Source organism: Pinus tabuliformis, chromosome X (genome assembly GCF_031772625.1).
Source record: "Pinus tabuliformis cultivar Carrire ecotype Pingquan chromosome X, CPIR1, whole genome shotgun sequence".
Taxonomy (NCBI): domain Eukaryota; kingdom Viridiplantae; phylum Streptophyta; class Pinopsida; order Pinales; family Pinaceae; genus Pinus; species Pinus tabuliformis.
The window spans coordinates 35,426,855-35,444,059 of record NC_142308.1 but is presented as its reverse complement, the minus strand read 5'-3'; the positions used below and the strand labels follow the sequence as shown (position 1 = coordinate 35,444,059).

The following is a 17,205-nucleotide window of genomic DNA, read 5'->3' as shown; positions in this document are numbered from 1 at the left end:
AACAAAATGGATTGGCTGAAAGGAAGAATAGGTCTATTGAAGAAGGCATTCGAACTATGCTCCTTGATCAAGATCTACGAAAGTTCTTATGGGGAGAAGCAACAATGATAGACGTATATAGTCAAAATAGAAGTCCTCATAAGAGTCTTGATAATAGTACACCTGAAGAAGTATTCACAGGAAAGAAGCCAAGTGCGGATCACCTCTGAATCTTTGGAAATCCAACATATATTCATATTCCAAAAGACATCTGCTATATTGTCAAGGAGTATGAAAGAGGACAAGACAAGGTTTGTCAAATAACAAAGATATGCTTTAAACATTGATTTCTTTTGTTTATTCATTTGACAATCTATTACTAACATTGTTGTGTCTAGCTATATTGAATCATAGTGATTCTTGTTTTGGGTGATTCATCACTTTGAGAAGTCTACCCACCCCACTCATATTCTTAACTGATTTTGTAGAACCCTAGACAGGTTCTCATGAATATTTTCTCAGCGAAATTTTAGCTGCAACCTGTCATTTCTCCAACACCATTTTTATTCACCTGCATATAAAAGCACTGCTCCTTTGCTTTGCTCTGACATATAATACCCTGTTGATGGTGTCAGTATACGTTTTATTCTCTATGAATAGTCCACCCTCCAACTGTCACCTGCATACCTACATTAAGAACGCAGAGAAAATATTACCAACTCTGATGCGTTCTGTCAATCTACATACTGGTCCGACCGCAGTAGGCGTTACTCTGCCAAACCTAACTTTCGCTTAGAGCTATTCGTTGCATTCTCAACCTGCCTTCTAAAAAACGCTCCTTGCTCAGACCTGCCATCTCTGCCCTAGAAAAAACACACCTCTGACTTGTCATTGAATGGCACAATATGTGTAACGCCACACTCTTAGTATTTCATTTGATTTCTACGCGCTGTTACTCCAGTCTTGTGTGTATGCTGATATTTGAATAGAGTTTTTTGCCAAGTTGAATAGAGCTATATTAATTGCACTGGTTGTGAAAGTCGAATAGTCACAGTCGAATCTCCCGCTTTCTCAGTTGTATTACGTGTTGAATCATTTATGCGATGTCGCTTGGTGTGCTTGGTGTGGTGTGCTGCTCTACAAGCTCAAACCCCTGCCGGTTTTTGATGGGGTTATCTCTGTCGTGCCTCAGTTAACCAATATTTGCAATTGGTGACAGACTTGCAAAAGGCGTTTGATTGTTCATAATTGTTCAGAGGGAATCACAAGAAATACTCTCTCAACGTCAATTAAAGCTTTATCTTGAAGGTGTTGCCGTGAGATACGCAAGGTTTAGTGGATAGAACCAAAGATTCCAAGCTATTCTATACCACGCTGTTGGTCTGGTCTCCCAATTGTATAACACTGTAAATCTTCTCCATTCAGGTATCTGTGGTGCTGGCTGTGGTAGTCTCCCAATTTATAGTGCTGTCTCACTGTCTTAGTCTCCACGCAAACGCTGCTCCAGGCACGCATTAATACTGCTCCAAGGCACGCATTACTGTAATGATGTCTTCAATGCCATACAAATTGTCTTCCCTTGATTTCCAGCTTCCAGCTTTGGAGTTTAGCAGTAGGTCAGTCTGATGAGAGGACTTGACTTTTAACCTTGAGAGCATTCATTGAAGCCCCGAAAAGCTACTTGACTGAGAAGCCCATTGGAAGGATTTCAGTAGCATTTGCTATTGGCGATGTAGCTGGACTAGAGCAGTCAATCAAATTCAGGGACTTGCTGCTCGCAGCTCTCCTTGTTTTGTTATGAAATATGTCTGAGTATTTTGTTTATATGGTATAAGGGAGGTGACTAAGATCAGATTCACGCAACTAGTGTGTGAAAATTGTGCCACATGATTCTTACATTTGAACTATGCACTTGAACTGGATGATCCGTTGGTGAATTTAATTTCGAGCTGAATATTTTTGAAGGTCATGGTAAAATGCTATGGTATATATGACCAGCAGTGATACATATTCAATATATGGTATGCATTGAGTTCCCATAAAAAAAGAGTGGTGCTAGAACGATGTTCGTTGAAGACTCCCGCGCATGACCGTGTATTGGTGAAGAAGGTGCATTGAACCATTCATGATAGAACATTAAAGATATGCTGAGAATACAACTTGGTGATATATGCGATTCTGGAAGACCATCTTTGGCACACCACAGCAAGCAATTTGCAGTTTATGAGATTATGTACAACTCTTTCTCTGACGATCTGCAATCCCACAATCGCAGCTGTTCCACATGCTATCATCAATGGTTACAGGAATGTGTTAGCAGTCGCTATTGAACTTGACTATTATTTTCCACTGGCCGAGAAAGTGAAGGAGTATTTGAAAGATCCAATTCAATTTAAAGTTGCTGCTTGTTCAATTTACTTGTTTCTGTTGTGCAGTTTGGGTATAAATTTATGTGCAACAAACAAATTTGTTTTTCTCAATAGGTTCTAATGAGAAGGTTGCTTTAATTTTTGGGGTGATATCAGTGTTATATGCACCAGATTGTCTGCTATGTGTTTGCAACAACAATTCAGATTTATGAGTGTTTCGCTTGTTGTTTTCGGCATTGCAATACAGTAAAGGACAAACACATGTATAAATTCCAGCATGTTCTAACTTGAAGTGCTTTCAATTTCCTTCAAATACTCGAAATATGAAGCCATTAATTGAGGAAGGGAATTATTTCAAAGGGGACAAGATTGTTTTATATCGATTGTGCTGCAAGTGTCTACATATTTCTTTCTAGAGGATTCAAGTGCTTAAAATTGTTGTCATTATTCTGAATTTTTCTTGGCACTCTTGAACTGGAGAAAATGGGGAAAGCTTATGAAGTATTAGAGTTTTTGAAAATTCTGATACAATCTACTACTAATGACATAGTGAAAATCAACAAATCCTCTCTGGCTGACATTAGAATTTGTCTGCAAAATGCACAAGAGAAGATAGAATTTTTGGAGCTTGAATCTCAGCTTCAACAAAAGGAATTAAAACAGAGGAGTCATCATTCTGAACCTGCTTCTGTTCAGAACATTAAAACAGACTCCCATAAGAAGCAAGTTCATTATGATCCAGTGCCCAATAAAGCAGCAGTTGTACATGCAGAAGTAGAAACTCAGTCTGCACTTCCCAAGCCCATCATCAGACCTTGGGAACAACTTGTCCATAACAAGCACAAAACTGGTCTTGGATATGAAAAGGACTTGTCCTTGCATATTCCAGATTACTCAAAACCAATCCAATTTCAAACTGTTGGATTTCTTGAGGATGATTCATCTTCACCTGTCCTTCATGATAGTTCTATTTCCGATGTTTCAGATTCTGGTTCTCTTCCACAGCAACAACAACAGCCACCACAACAGATTGTGAAATGCCAACACTGTAACCGAGTTGGTCATCTGAAAGATCACTGTTTTGATCTTCATCCATGTAAGCATTGTCATAAAACTAGTCATTCTTCAAACAAATGCTTTAGAAACAAACCTCCTGCAAGAACAAAGATTCATCTTGGATGGATTGCTTCTTTGCAATGGGCATCAACAACCAAGAAGATATTTCAATCACATGTCAGAACTTGTTCTAGAGTATTGAACAGTCTTGCAGTTGAGTTTTCTCCATCATCTCACCTTGTATCTGATAGGGGGTTAAATGATGGTCATCTAAAAGCTTCAAAGCCACATCAAGCGAGCCTGAGCCACAACCTGCCATACCAGATTTAGAGTTGTAGCCGAAAACAAAGATGCCCCTGAGCATGCCTTCAGTTGGTAATCTGGGACACTTCCTCTAGCAGAATACTTCAGCTTCTTGCCAGCTTTGGAAGAATTCCAGGAACAAAATTGGGGACACTTCCTCTAGCAGAAGACTTCAGCGTCTTGCCAGTTTTGGAAGAGTTCCAAGAACTACATTAAGCATTCCAGAATTGTTGGTCATCCTTAAACCATCATAGGTTGAGACTTCCCTTTTCAAGTTGAAGTTCTCTCTTTTATGCAGGGTGAGGTCTCCCTTTCATGGTTGAAGGTTTCCTCTTCAAAACAGTAGGAGCACTTCCTCTAGTAGAAGAATTCAACTTCTTGCCAGTTTTGGAAGAGTTTCGGGAACTGCACTAAGCATTCCTGTGTTGGTGGTCATCTTTAAACCACCACCCTTTATACCAACATTTTAGAGAGCATATTCAGCCTAGTGCTGCCATGAATTTTTGCACATTTTGTATCACAACTCTCTTCTTGGACTCATACATAACCCTTCGGATTAAGGGGGGGAATGTTGGACACCTAATCCTCAATGGGTTAATGTGGAAGCCGAATAGAGAAAAGGAGTCCAAGAGACCTTGGGATGTGGAACCCAACGGTCAAACCATGTACTATAAATGTATATCATTTGTTAACAAAAATGTATTCTCGTGTTTTATCTTTTAGATTATGTTGCTGCCATGTGTGTTTAACACTAATGTGAATGTTTGAAATGCTAAACTGCTTAGGAATATTGTGAAACGATGTTTGAAGTTTTCTATTGATGATGCCATGTTTGGGATTTTGGAATGATCAAGAAAACCTAACTTGTTAGGATTGAATGATAAGGTCTAAAATCTCGAACCTTTGATGTTTTGGTAATATTGGGTTTGTTATGTTTCTACATTAAAACCCTAACTCATTAGGGTTTTTTGGAATGTGTAAGCAAGACCCTTATAATGTCTTAAAAATGATTTCCTTGGTATGTGTGTGTGTCTAATGAAACCCTAGTCTAATCAAGCTTGTTATATGTCTAACTTCTATTGATTTTTTTGAAGTTGGGTTTGGCTTAACGCATGTTATGAAATACCTTTGCATGATGATGAAACCCTATGTATATATAGATATGTCCTTTTGGTCGAAACCCTAGCTTGGTCTCGGTCAGATGTATTAATGTTGTCGGACGTATGATATGCTTATGAATGATAATGAATTCCTAGATATGTGTTGACCTAGTTATTAACGGTAATAAGTCTTAGGATTTAATGGAAGTTGTTGTATGAGATTTTAGGATGATGATATTTGGAAATCTAGGGTTTTCTAGCTAAACCCTAGTAATAGTTAAATTGCTAGTATGTGTGATATAACAATTTGGATCTATTGTTGAGATTGTGAAAATAGAATTCTACGGTTTTGGAGTTGAACCTTAGTAGAAGTAAAAATCTCTGATGTATGATGAGAATAAGATAATTTGAAATTTGTGTAAGGTTGTTGAAATCTGAGTTTTAGTTGGGATTGATGTTTGATTAAAAATCTAGGGTTTGCAACTAACCCTAATGGAAGCTGGTCATGTTAATGACTAAGCTGTGATTGACTTTGATTGATTCTTTTGTATGAAATCTAGGATTTGTATGAAACCCCAGTGGAAAGTCTAACATATGAATTCTGAAAGTTGTTAGATGCTTTGTAGATCTATATTTTTTTGAATAGTTTCTTGGGCTTGCTATATGTTGAAGTAAGGTATGTCATACCTTTGGAAGAAACATTGAAACCCTAGATGGATTGAAAATTTGTTATGAAGTAGTATGGTGTGTATGACAAAGTCCCTAGCAAGATGTTGAAGAGTATATGTCTCTTGTTTGTAATTAAGTTGGGTATCTGATATGTATAAAGTTGAAATGCTTCTATGATTCTAATATGGCTAACTTCATGCTTCTATATATTTTGGTTGTACTTGCTATCTAAGTTGTGCAGGTATACAATCTTCAACTTGGTGAAGATGCTCGATGTGACAAGCATGATGAGGATGATAATAACTCTGATGAAATGGTTGGAAGTCGCGAAAGATTCTCCGATGATGAAAAGAAGAAGTTGATCTCCCTAAGGAAGCGTGCATAGAAGAGATCTCCCTAAGATTAAGAGGGAGTCCAAATGAAGAGATGCTTCCTAGATGAGGGGGAGGGCACAACTTGGTTTTGATTAATGAATTTCGGAGGATATGTTGCTGCATGAGAATTAGGAAAGGAAAGTATATAATTGAGGAATCTATCAAAGATTCGATTGATAGTCCTACTGAGTTGAGGAGCAACATCTAGAACGATCCCTGAGGTTTGTATTTGATTATGTACATGTGAAAATATATTATTGATTGGGGTTGTGTTTGTACAGGTAAATCTCTTGAAGGTTTTTGATAGCATGCTGGTTTACCAATCAATTTGATCGGGAGAAATTTGTGGACCTTGATCTGCGGGATCAAGGGGTGTTGAGGCTTTGTGAGTGCAACATTGCTTGGGAAGACATCTGGCTGACACTTTGTGTTGATGTCTAGGTCCCGAAGTTGGAAAGGTGGCGTTGGTCATTGAGCTCTGACACACACTGAATTTCTGGGTTGATGGTTAGCAAGTAATTCTGATGGTACTTAGAGAGGTTGAAAGCTTGAGCCATCTTAGTCCCGCTTGGATAGATTGCCTTGGTCAGGAATCTAGTCCATGGCATTGCGGTGCCTAAAGTTCTTCATGGTTCGTATAGTCTGAGATCTTCTATTGTATTTGTACATTATGAATACCTCCCTAGTTAAGAGGGAGTGTTGGAAAATATAACTATGTTCGGTCTTCATTAATATACTTCAGTCATCATGTAATGTACTTGTCAAAAGAATAAAGAAAACAATTTTTATTATTGTAAGAATGAATTATTAAAGCACGGGGTTCATGCTTGGGTCATCATTATATTAGTCAAAATCCCCATTGTGGACTCTTAGGATTAATATTGAGTTTATAGAGTCATTGTACATTCAAAGAGACCCTTCTTGGGCTTTTGAATCATGTAAAAAGGTTTAGTATTGAGTCAAATATGATTTATGTATCCTCCACATCAAGTCAGCCTAAGGACCCTAATTCGACCCACAAGAAGCCTATAAATACAAGCTAGTCGAAGTCATTTGGAGGATCATCTCTCAAGCTAGTTCGATATCTGAAGCGTAGCTAGAGAAGTGTGAAGTCTGTTGTCGAGAAGCCGAAAAAAGTGCGAGTTTGGGGAAGTTTAAGGAGAGTAAGAAAATTCAGATTTTGGTGCCTCTCTCTCTCTGTTTCGTGATCTGGATTGGGAGATCGAAGTCTCCTAAGTTTCGTTGTTGCTGGACGCTGCCTGTTGCCGGAATTTGCTACCTAGTCGAAGTTGCTGGAAGGGGTGGAAGATCTGGAAGGTTGACTTGGTGTGGAGGGAAGATCTGGTCTTGGTCTAGGGTGAAGAGTCTCAAAAATTGCTATTGAAATGAAGAATTATCTTGATTGGCTTTTCCCCTCGAGGGGGTTTTGCCCTGGCATAGTGCCTATATCTTATGTCTCTTGTATTGTGATCTTCATACACACATAATATGGTAATTGCTTAATGAAAGATAAGATGATAAAGAAGTAAAAGAAGCCAACACATTCGCAAGTAATTATCAAGAAAGGAGAATCAAACCCTAATATAACTACTTTTATTTTCCAACAATAGTGAACTAGAATCTGAATTTTTGACCAAAGGTTCCTAGAGATCCCTTCTTAATACGCCCAAAATATCACAGTTCGTAGATTCACAGGAAAAAAATAAAAGCGAAAAATGCCAAGATGACTTGTTTGAAGCAGCAAAACCCTTGATTTATATGTTCATATAACAAATGTTATGAACCAAACACATGAAAATTAGGGGGACACATCATGTGCACCGATGTGAGTGTGGAACACAACTCCAATATAGATAGTAATAGGAGAGACTCATCCAAATACTCAATATATTCATACATCCCAAACCACATGTCCTCAATGGGTTTTATGATCTCTATTCAAACATTGCCCATGTGGCTCCTTCATCACTTGGTTGAACCTGTTACATATACATTTACATATTATGATCTTACATGTATGTTTAACTCCATATATGTTCCCCTTTGGGGTCATACTATATACATTTAACCCAATAGAGGCACCCCTTGGTGTCATAACATTGGGGCTGTTGCTTTTCTGTTTTCCTTTCACTCCTGTTTTAAAAATAAAACTTTCTTTGGGATTATACGTGAGAGACAAACTTTATTTATGTTTCTGCTTTGTTTTCCTGTATAGTTGCACTCTTCTCAGTATATTGCTTTTCTCACCTGAAATCTTGGAGGTTATTGTTCCTTGTGGTGGTTTACTTTTTCAGTTAGGGTGTGATATTTGGGTGAATTTGAAAACGATATATAAATGTGCTTATCTTAAATGCTTCAGTCATATAAATCATAATATCACTTTCTGTGTTTGCAACTCTGCGCGCTGACATTTGTTTAATTACATGAATTTACTTCGGGATTCAATGGAACAAAAAAATTATCTACCCTATGTCATCGTTGTCTGTCTTTCCCCTTTCTAATGTAGTATCAGATAGTTATCTTAGATATAGGAATTTATCTTTATAGTTTCCAGACAATTTCAGTTTCTTGTTTACTATTTTCCAGTTTTTCTTTCTACAGCATAGGATGATCTGATAATTTTGTGGAATCTTATGGTCACACTTAAGTGATGGCTGTTCCACAATAGACATGTCATGGAACTTTCTGGGTTTTTCTTGCAGATATTACTTGAAGAAGTGAAGATAACTGAGCAGATTTTGGATTTGGTCTTCTACATGCTTCTTGTTCTTGCACGCTTTGAGCAGGTACAGAGCTTTCCGTTTGGGCGCTTATTGATCTATCTTGATATTAGTTCAAACAGTAACTGCAGTCTGCTGCTGATGCTTATGCTGTGTAGGAAGGCCGTATAGGGAGCTTCTTGACACTTCAACATGCAGCGTTGGTTGCTTGTAGCTTTCATCTTTTGACTGCTTTTGTGTCTCCTCAATGGCAAGATGTTGTAAATGTATTGCTTGCGCATCCAAAGGTTCTTTCTAAACTTTATTGCACTTTTTGTATGACATTGAGATTTAAGCTCAACAATATTTGCAAGTATCAAATTTAACCCCATTCATTAAGTACTTTGGCAGAGGAAAATATCATGGCCCTACTTCAGGTTGATTTCATTGCCACAATATAGACCAGACTCTGGAAAAATTTGTAGTTTTTTGTTTTTTTGGTTGTGCTCTATAAATATGGCATATTTCTAATCCAAATCAAAGTCTTGGCTGTGGAGGTGGGGAATATCTGTTTGCAAAGAAATTATGAATCTGACTAAGAATTCTATGATTATCAAAGTCAGACGACTAGGACTAGGCAACAGCATGACAAACCCAAAATAGATTCTCAACTTGATGACTTGGAAGTAGGAATAGCTCGGTGCAAACCCTAGCAATAACTTCCCATATTAAGAGATATATAAAATATTCAAAATTTTATAAGAAAAAATCAGTTATTTTCCAATTCATGAAAAATCCATAAAATAAGATTGTACAATATAAACACAAGTTCATGCAGGCATAAACATTGAATAACTATCATCAAAATTTCAAATAGTTTAATTGCTCCGGAATCCCAAAATTGATATAGCAAATAGTTTAAAACTCCAGTTTACAAAAGTCATTGCCTCCCTTGCAAAAGATGCTGCTCAAGTGAGGCCTGATGCAGCATCTGTATTCTCTGGTTCTCGACATTTGGACGTCAATATAATTTCCTTTTTTCTTCTTTAGGTGAATGCTTGTTTTAGAGAAAATGTCATCCAAATGGTTTCAAGGGGAAATTTATTTTGCCGTGTTTAGCTTGTTTCCTTGCTTATAAATGAAAAGTGAGGCACAGGGTCTTGCAATTGATATGAAAGAATCAGAGTCATTTGTTCTGCAGGGTTATTTAGGTTTCAGTTTGCATCTTTAATATATTTAGGGACTTAAAGGCAATATGCAGCATTTTTAAATGATTTCAGAATAATGAATGACACCATCTTGAAACTCACTTGAAGAAACTAATAGAAAGTATGTTAATGAAAACTGATGCACAGGGGCCTGCAACTGGTATGAAAAAGACAGTCATTAGTTCTGCTGGGTTAGTTTAGATTTCAGTTAGAATCTTCAATACATTTAGGCACTTGAGGCAATCTGTAGCCTTTTTGAATGAAGTCATCATGAATCTTACATGAAGGAACTAATAGAAAGAATGTTGTAACAGGTTGACATATTTATGGATGCAGCATTTGATGCAGTAAGAAAAGATATTCTATTTTTCCAACTTAAGCTGCGTACACTGAATACCAAACTAATGAACAATAAAACCACTTTTGATGCGGCTGAAAGAATAGCTCAAATTATGTCCAAACACTGTGAAGCTTCTTTACAGGCACTTCATTCACTTTGTGTACAAAAGTTATTTCGAGAGCGTCTCCTCAGGAATAAGGTCAGAAGTGCAATGTTTGATCCTTTAAGCCGTTTTTAAATCTAGTAAGGTATTTTAGAATATAATCTTTAACACATTTGTCATATATGAGGCTGTTCTGCCTGTAATTCTTATAGGTCAAATATAAGATGATATGTTAAATCAAACAGAAAATTGAGCGTATTAGTTTCTTTTGAGGTGGCATCTATGGAACATTGAGTTTTTCCTTTTCCCTTGTAGGCAATGACTTTTCATTTCTATATTTTCAGGAACTCTGCAAAAATGGAGGTGTACTTTCTTTTGCATTATCTGTACTGAAATTTCACGTGCCCTCAAACTTTATGGACTCATCAAATGTTACTACGTCAGTGTCTCGGTTAAAATCCAAAGTTCTATCAATGGTAGGTCTTAAAACACCACCTTAAATCTCTGCCACCTATTGAACATTTCGTCAGTTTTGTACTTACCTCCTTTATCTGGTCATTAGACATGGCAGAGCTTGTCCTAGTCTAATATATGTTTCTCTGGCAGTTGCTGCTGCTTTGTGAGACAGAAAACTTTTCATATTTGGATGAAGTTGCTAGTTCTCCTAGGAGTATGTGTTTGGCAGTATCAGTAGCGTCAGAGGTATGGCCTTTAATATGTGGACTGTCAAAGAATTATTGCAAACTATCTAATCTGCATCACCTGAAGGCTGAGTTTTCTTTGATGCTAAACTTAGTTCTAGCATTAAATTAGAGGTTTATTTTGGTTGTCAGGTCCTTGATTTGCTTAAAAACACTTTGCATAAAGATCCCAAAGAGCTTGAAGGTTCACAAGACAACCATAATCCAAGGGGTCACGTGGTTCTCAATTCAATGCGATTGGTTGATATTTTCTCAGATGATTCCAACTTCCGCACATTTGTCATGGATAAGATTGTAAGTAGTGGTGCTTCATAATTATGCTGTAAATTGGAAAAGATTGAAAAGATAATACTGGACTTTATCTCTTTTTAACTCTTCAACCTTAGTTTGTGTTCAGACTCAAGATCTAGCAGAAATCTCAGCTTTACCTCCTGGAGAATTTTCATCAAGTTGGTGTGCAGTTGATTCACAAGCTTTAGAGAAAGATGCCACTTTTGTTTATGACCCTTTCCGTGCTGCTGGTGCTGCTATGATATCACTTAAAGGTGGTGGATCTGCTTCTTCAGGACCTGCTGCAGGAGGCATCCCAGATGAGGCCATTAATATGTGCTCTGTTATTCCAATTCGCATGGCTACTGACCCTCATTCTCAACAAAGGACAGCTTTCTTGGTGAAAATATTTGCCAACCTGCATTGTTATGTCCCTGACATTTGTAAAGGTTAGGGATATTTTCCAACATGTTATTACTCTATGCTAAGGGTTTCTTTTTCTTTCCATAAATTACTCTGCCTGGATTGTTTTTGTCTTCCATGGGTGATGTACCAGCCAAAAGAGCTAGCTTGATAGTCTTTTATGTTTTCGTGCAGAACAAGAGAAAAACCAATTTTTCAACAAGTTCCTTGAGTGCCTGACAATGGGGCCTCTTAATTCTGCAAGCTGGCTTTACTTTTTGTCAGAAGCACAAACTGCTGTTCGAATATGTGAAAACCTCTGTAAATCTCCTTTGTCCTTGTCATATAAACCAGGATAGTTAGACACTACTTTCTTGTTGGTTTCCACATGAGCATGTCTGTTCGGAGTTTGAACTAAGTTATTTGTTTACTGATTTACTGTTTTATTAATAGATTGAACTTTAATATGCAGGTGCCTTGTGGGATCATGCAATTTTAATTCGCTCTCTATTAAATGAGGAAGATGTCGAACGTCCCCCTCTATTAAATGAGGAAGATGTCCAACTTCTTAGGTGATTATAATGTGTCTTGCAAACTGAAATTATGTTTAATGTTAATAGCTAAAAGTTGTGTTACCTTATCATTCAAAAATTAAATGGCAAGCTTCTTTATGTAAGATTTTATCCATGGTTATTCTTGTTTCATATGTTTCTTAAGTACTGTTTGAGAAAGCATAAAAAAGGTATTTAGAGAGGCAAGGAAGGCAATGGGGGTGAAACCTATGGTTAAAGTAGTTCTTTATCCATCTCAATCATTCAACATGTTACAAAATGTGTGGGGATATTTTCTCATCATACCCAACTCTTGAGTTTCACCATGGATGACTTGATTAAATTGTAGAAAACAATATTTCTGAAAATTGCTGTTTTTTCGGAAATAATTGCAATTCAGCTGAGTGTTTAGTTTCATAAGATTGGCAGCTAAAGCAGAAAAGTCGCTTAACAGCAGATTTTGCAACTCTTTTTTAATTTTGAGGTGATTTTTGCATGGTTTTATTTCCAACAATCTGGAACCATGTCTAGTCCAAGTTTCATAAAACTGGTAGAGAGGTCCACTTCTTGTGATCTTCAGTTTTCATTAACATACTTTGATCAAATTCTAAACTTCCACAATAAACTTCCAAGTTTCAATGAAAGATTATGAAAGAGTTCATGGCAATCGAGATCAGAAGAAGAGACAGTTGTGAACTGAGCAGATTTCCTTGATGGATGAATAAAAAAATAGAAAACATGAGTGGTAGATCTTAGGATAAACCCACCTGCTTTTCTTAGACATGCTTGTATGACGCTTCTCTGACATGTACCCCTCTTTGCTGAAAAGTAATTCCAAATAAATTACATTATCTGCTCATTAACTAACCAGTTGGAACTGGCGTTGAATATTAGTTGTCTTGACTATTAACTAGTTAATGACTAATAAATATATTAATGTCAGATGAATGACCAAAAAGATAGGTTAATTGGACTGACAAACTACAATCAGCAATAATTATGTGCAGGGGTGCCTAAGGCTACTCAGAAACATGAAGCAGACTAAACCAACCAGTAGATGAGTTTTCCATGAATGAGAATGATATTTTAATGTTGGAAGAAAGAAAAGATGCATCGACTAGATATAAGTTCATAACTATGAGGCCCTAGCTCAAAATCAATGTCATAGATAGGAATATGAGTAGGGGTTGAAAGAGAAGGGGAACCACTGTCACCCTTAGTTGGCTGAGAAAGGATCGATGCAAAGCTCGACTGTGCCATTTGAAGATTTCAAAGAGTATCTAGGGGGATGGGTTATGAGATCCTAGGTGGGTGCTAACAATCCACTAAAACTTTCCTTACACAAGGTCATCGAAATGAATCTAATAATGGAACGTTGATGGGAAATACATGCTGTGGGTTGAGATGTACTTTGAGGCTTGTTGTAGCTGGGATGTTTGTTGATCTGAAGGTATTTTGAGTTGAGCATGAAGCCTCATAGAAGCCATTGTGGAAACCAATATGCTCATTGCATATCTAGACTCTAGAAGAGATATGGGTTCTCATTGATGTAGAAACCGATGCCACATGGGTTTCTACACATAACTTATGATCATTTGTTATTGATATTGGGGGGAAGAAATAGGTAATCAATCTGTCAAGCTTTGTCTTGTCTCAACCCAGTAATTTTTTAAATATCTGTCCTTGAGATCTAGTACCTCCCTTTTGAACAAGACTGACACCTCTGGTTTGGGTACTTGAATATAATTGCGAGGGATGCCTCTGAATCTTTGTATAGGAAAATGGAACTTCCCCTTCTCATAATTTAGTGGGCATCAAGAGATAAGGTTGTCCTTTGAATTGGTGTCTTGTAGGTGGCTAATATGGCAAATTCTCTCAGACCTTGGAATGTGGTAGTTTGTCTAAGGATGACATTGGTGGTAACACACTTTGAGTTATCCTAAAGCAATATTGAGATTGTGCATCCAATATTTCCAATCATTATTGGCTTTGGTAATAAGGCTCAAAATCGAAAGCCATTTTAGTATAGAGGTCCTTGGGAGGGGTAATTTAGGTAACATGTATGTATTATTTGTAAATATCCTCTCTTATCACCTTGTTCAACTCCTATTTGGAGTGTAGGGGGTGACCGAGGGCATCAAGAGAATACTTGAAAGGGGGAGTTGATTAAGAGAAATGTTGATAGATTAGAGGAGCAAAGAAAGATTGGAGAACCAACATCATGATTATCCAGTGGGGAGGCTCGCAAAAGAAGGAGAAACATCTAGTAAGGAGCAAAGAAATATTAGAGAACGAACATCATTGTTATCTAATGGGGAGGCTTGCAAAAGAAGAAGAAATATCCTCCAAGGAGAAAAGTGCTAGGTGTTAGTTTTGGTAGCATCGAATATGTTTTCTAGTCTCTATGGTGTCTATGAGGCTAAGGAACACATTTTCTCCAATACCCAGAAAAGGTTTTGCAGGAAACACCTCAATTAGATTAATTAGCCAGTTATTACATATTTTCCTAAGTCTAACTTAGGAAAACTGGTTAATTAAATCATATTAATTGAGGAAAATTATGATGTTAGTTAGCCATCGATTTTGATTAGATCATGGTCATTGATTACTCGATGAAATATTATAAGAGCAGGTTGATGGGCTTTGGAATGACACACTTTGTTGATTTGTGGTAGCATCAGATGTGCTCTAGCCATGAAAATTGGTGAAGAGGCTAAGGCACATAAGATCTCCAAGACCCAAAAATAGTTTGGGGAAATTCCAGCCGGTTGGAGAGGTATTAAAATAATTAATATTTTTAATGAGGTTTCTAAGTTTAAACTTAGGAAAATTAAAATATTAATGGGTATTAATATAAATCTGGGTGAGAATGTTCTAAATGACATGGATCAAGCCAAATCTAATCTTAGCTGTTGATTAGGGACTTAATCTCGGCCGTTGAATCGTCAACAGGAAAAGTATAAGAGGAGGCTTGAGAGTCAGTTGGATTTTCTGGAGTGGGGCTTGCTGAGAAATTTCGAACAAGTGATTTGTTGTAGCGAGGGGCAGTGAGTGCATAGCAGAGAGGCATGGATAGTGCCAGAGGGTCAGTGCAGTGACTGAAGAGGCTAACACAAAGGCAACTAGAGCTACGCAAAGGCAGTGGAGGCTACGTAGAGGCAACTAGGGACTGCGCAGAGGTTGAGGGGCCTGCATGGGTGATGCAAAGGGCCAGTGAGTTGATGCAGAGGGTTTTAAGGTTGACACAGAGGCTTCAGGAGTCAAGCTGAAGCTAGCAGGGCTGACACAGGGCCAAGAGGAAACACTAGAAGGATTTTCGTGGGGAAAATTAGAGTTGAGACGCTGAATATCTGTCTCCGAGAAGAGGTATTGCTGTCATGAAACAATATCTGCTGGGTGAGCCATTTCTGGCACCCTAGTTGTACTCAAGAATCTGCATAATAGTAAAACCCTCAGAACTGCTACACCGATTTTCCCGCATTGGGTTTTTTCGGGGACAATTGTCCAAAAATAATGGTGTCCCTTGTGTGTTTGTCTCAGTATTTCAGTTGTTGATCTGTATATGAGTTAAGGCTACATTTGTGTTTATTTTCAGTATTTATATTTATAAATAACTTGTTAATGAAAAGAACAAGTAGGAGAAAATAAACCAAATAATGCAGTAGGATTTCTAACGTGTTAGAGTTAGAAATTTCAACACACTTGAGCAGTTCTACTTACCTAGTTGCAGTGATTAGCAAGGGCATAATTGAAAAAAAGGGGGGACACCGATAACAAGGGTTTTAATAGAGAATTTAGAAGGAGATTTCTTCAGTGATTTCGAGTTTCTAGCAATAGGAAGAAGGTTGATTTTATTTGCAGAAGGGGAGGCCAAATTTAGTAGTGCGAGTAGCTAGATAGCCATTGCGAGTGACAAATAGGAGTTCGATTTATTGTGCCAGTGTCAGATCTATCACTTGGAGGCAGAGCAAGTGGGTCACTTGCAGGGGTTGAGAAATCTATGGCAGCTGAATTAGGTGATTTCTCTTTCTTTGATAATTGCTTTTGCTGTATTAATTAGCTTCTTCTTTCTCTTGATTCTATTTAGTGTTCTTATCATCAAACAACTAGCAAATCATAAAGAATAATGAGAGAAGAGGACACAAGATGTAGGCAATCAGTCAGAGCCAAAACCTCTCGTTTTGTGAGGAAAACCCACAAGGATTCTTCTCTTCTTATGGAATCTTCAAATGACGAATTCCAAGACCTTAAGACCCTTGAAAAGACCCCTCTAAGATCAAGACAACCTTTCTCCTTGATGAGCTTTCTTTCCAGCAATTTTGACCTCAACAACTGCTTTAGCAACTTTGGCCCCAACAATTTCTTCTATAATTTAGACCCTAGTAGTTTCTTATGCAACTTCGACCCTGTTGCACCGGATCTGTCAAAGTTCCAAGGAAGCGGAAGTGCCAATTTTTTTCAACAAGATTAGGTCATTTGTCAGCAGTCTATATGTCATTGTAAACCCCATTTTGCAAGTTATATGATGTAAATGATTCTAGTAAGACCTCGAGTATATGTAACAACCTAGGTAAGCGTATGATTTCAACGACGATTTTCATCCTAGGAGGTTTTTTAACTTCATTGATTATCTGTGATTGTAAACTAAATTAATCAATTTTTTTGGCAAAATAAATTAAATCCTAATCCAAAAAATTAATTAATAAAGTCAAAATAAAGTTGTCTTACGAAAAATAATTCTGCAAGTGGAAAAATTCGTGGGTCCTAAAGGAATCAATTTTTAAAGGTCCTCCAACAAGGGAATATTGTATATTTCATGAAAATTTGGACCATTGGACCATGGTGGTTAAGTCAAAGTCAAATTTTTGAGGAAATTAGCTCAAAATAATTAATTCTGAGCTAATGAAAAATGGAATTAAATGATAAATTCGAAAATTTCTCAAAAATAAAAAAAATTAAGCGCCAAGATTAAAAGATCTTGAAGTGTTTATCAACGACCAAGATTATTTTGACAAGGATCAAAGAAACTAGCCATTATTTTTCCAATTGGAGAATAAATCTATAAATTAGAGAGTCATTTG

The 17,205-nt window shown here is 37.2% G+C and overlaps 1 protein-coding gene across 2 annotated transcripts in view; it reads left to right on the top strand.

Moving 5' to 3' along the window:
* LOC149138206 (nodulin homeobox-like) overlaps window positions 1–17,205 on the top strand; it is a 147,928-nt gene that overhangs the window by 75,518 nt on the left and 55,205 nt on the right. For both annotated transcript variants that reach the window (XM_089452944.1, XM_089452945.1), the window contains exons 5-13: window positions 8,553–8,636; window positions 8,729–8,857; window positions 10,072–10,296; window positions 10,545–10,676; window positions 10,807–10,902; window positions 11,034–11,195; window positions 11,299–11,620; window positions 11,769–11,894; window positions 12,046–12,145. In XM_089452944.1, coding sequence (XP_089309070.1) covers window positions 8,553–8,636; window positions 8,729–8,857; window positions 10,072–10,296; window positions 10,545–10,676; window positions 10,807–10,902; window positions 11,034–11,195; window positions 11,299–11,620; window positions 11,769–11,894; window positions 12,046–12,145 — 1,376 coding nt within the window. The remainder of the gene's footprint in view (window positions 1–8,552; window positions 8,637–8,728; window positions 8,858–10,071; window positions 10,297–10,544; window positions 10,677–10,806; window positions 10,903–11,033; window positions 11,196–11,298; window positions 11,621–11,768; window positions 11,895–12,045; window positions 12,146–17,205) is intronic.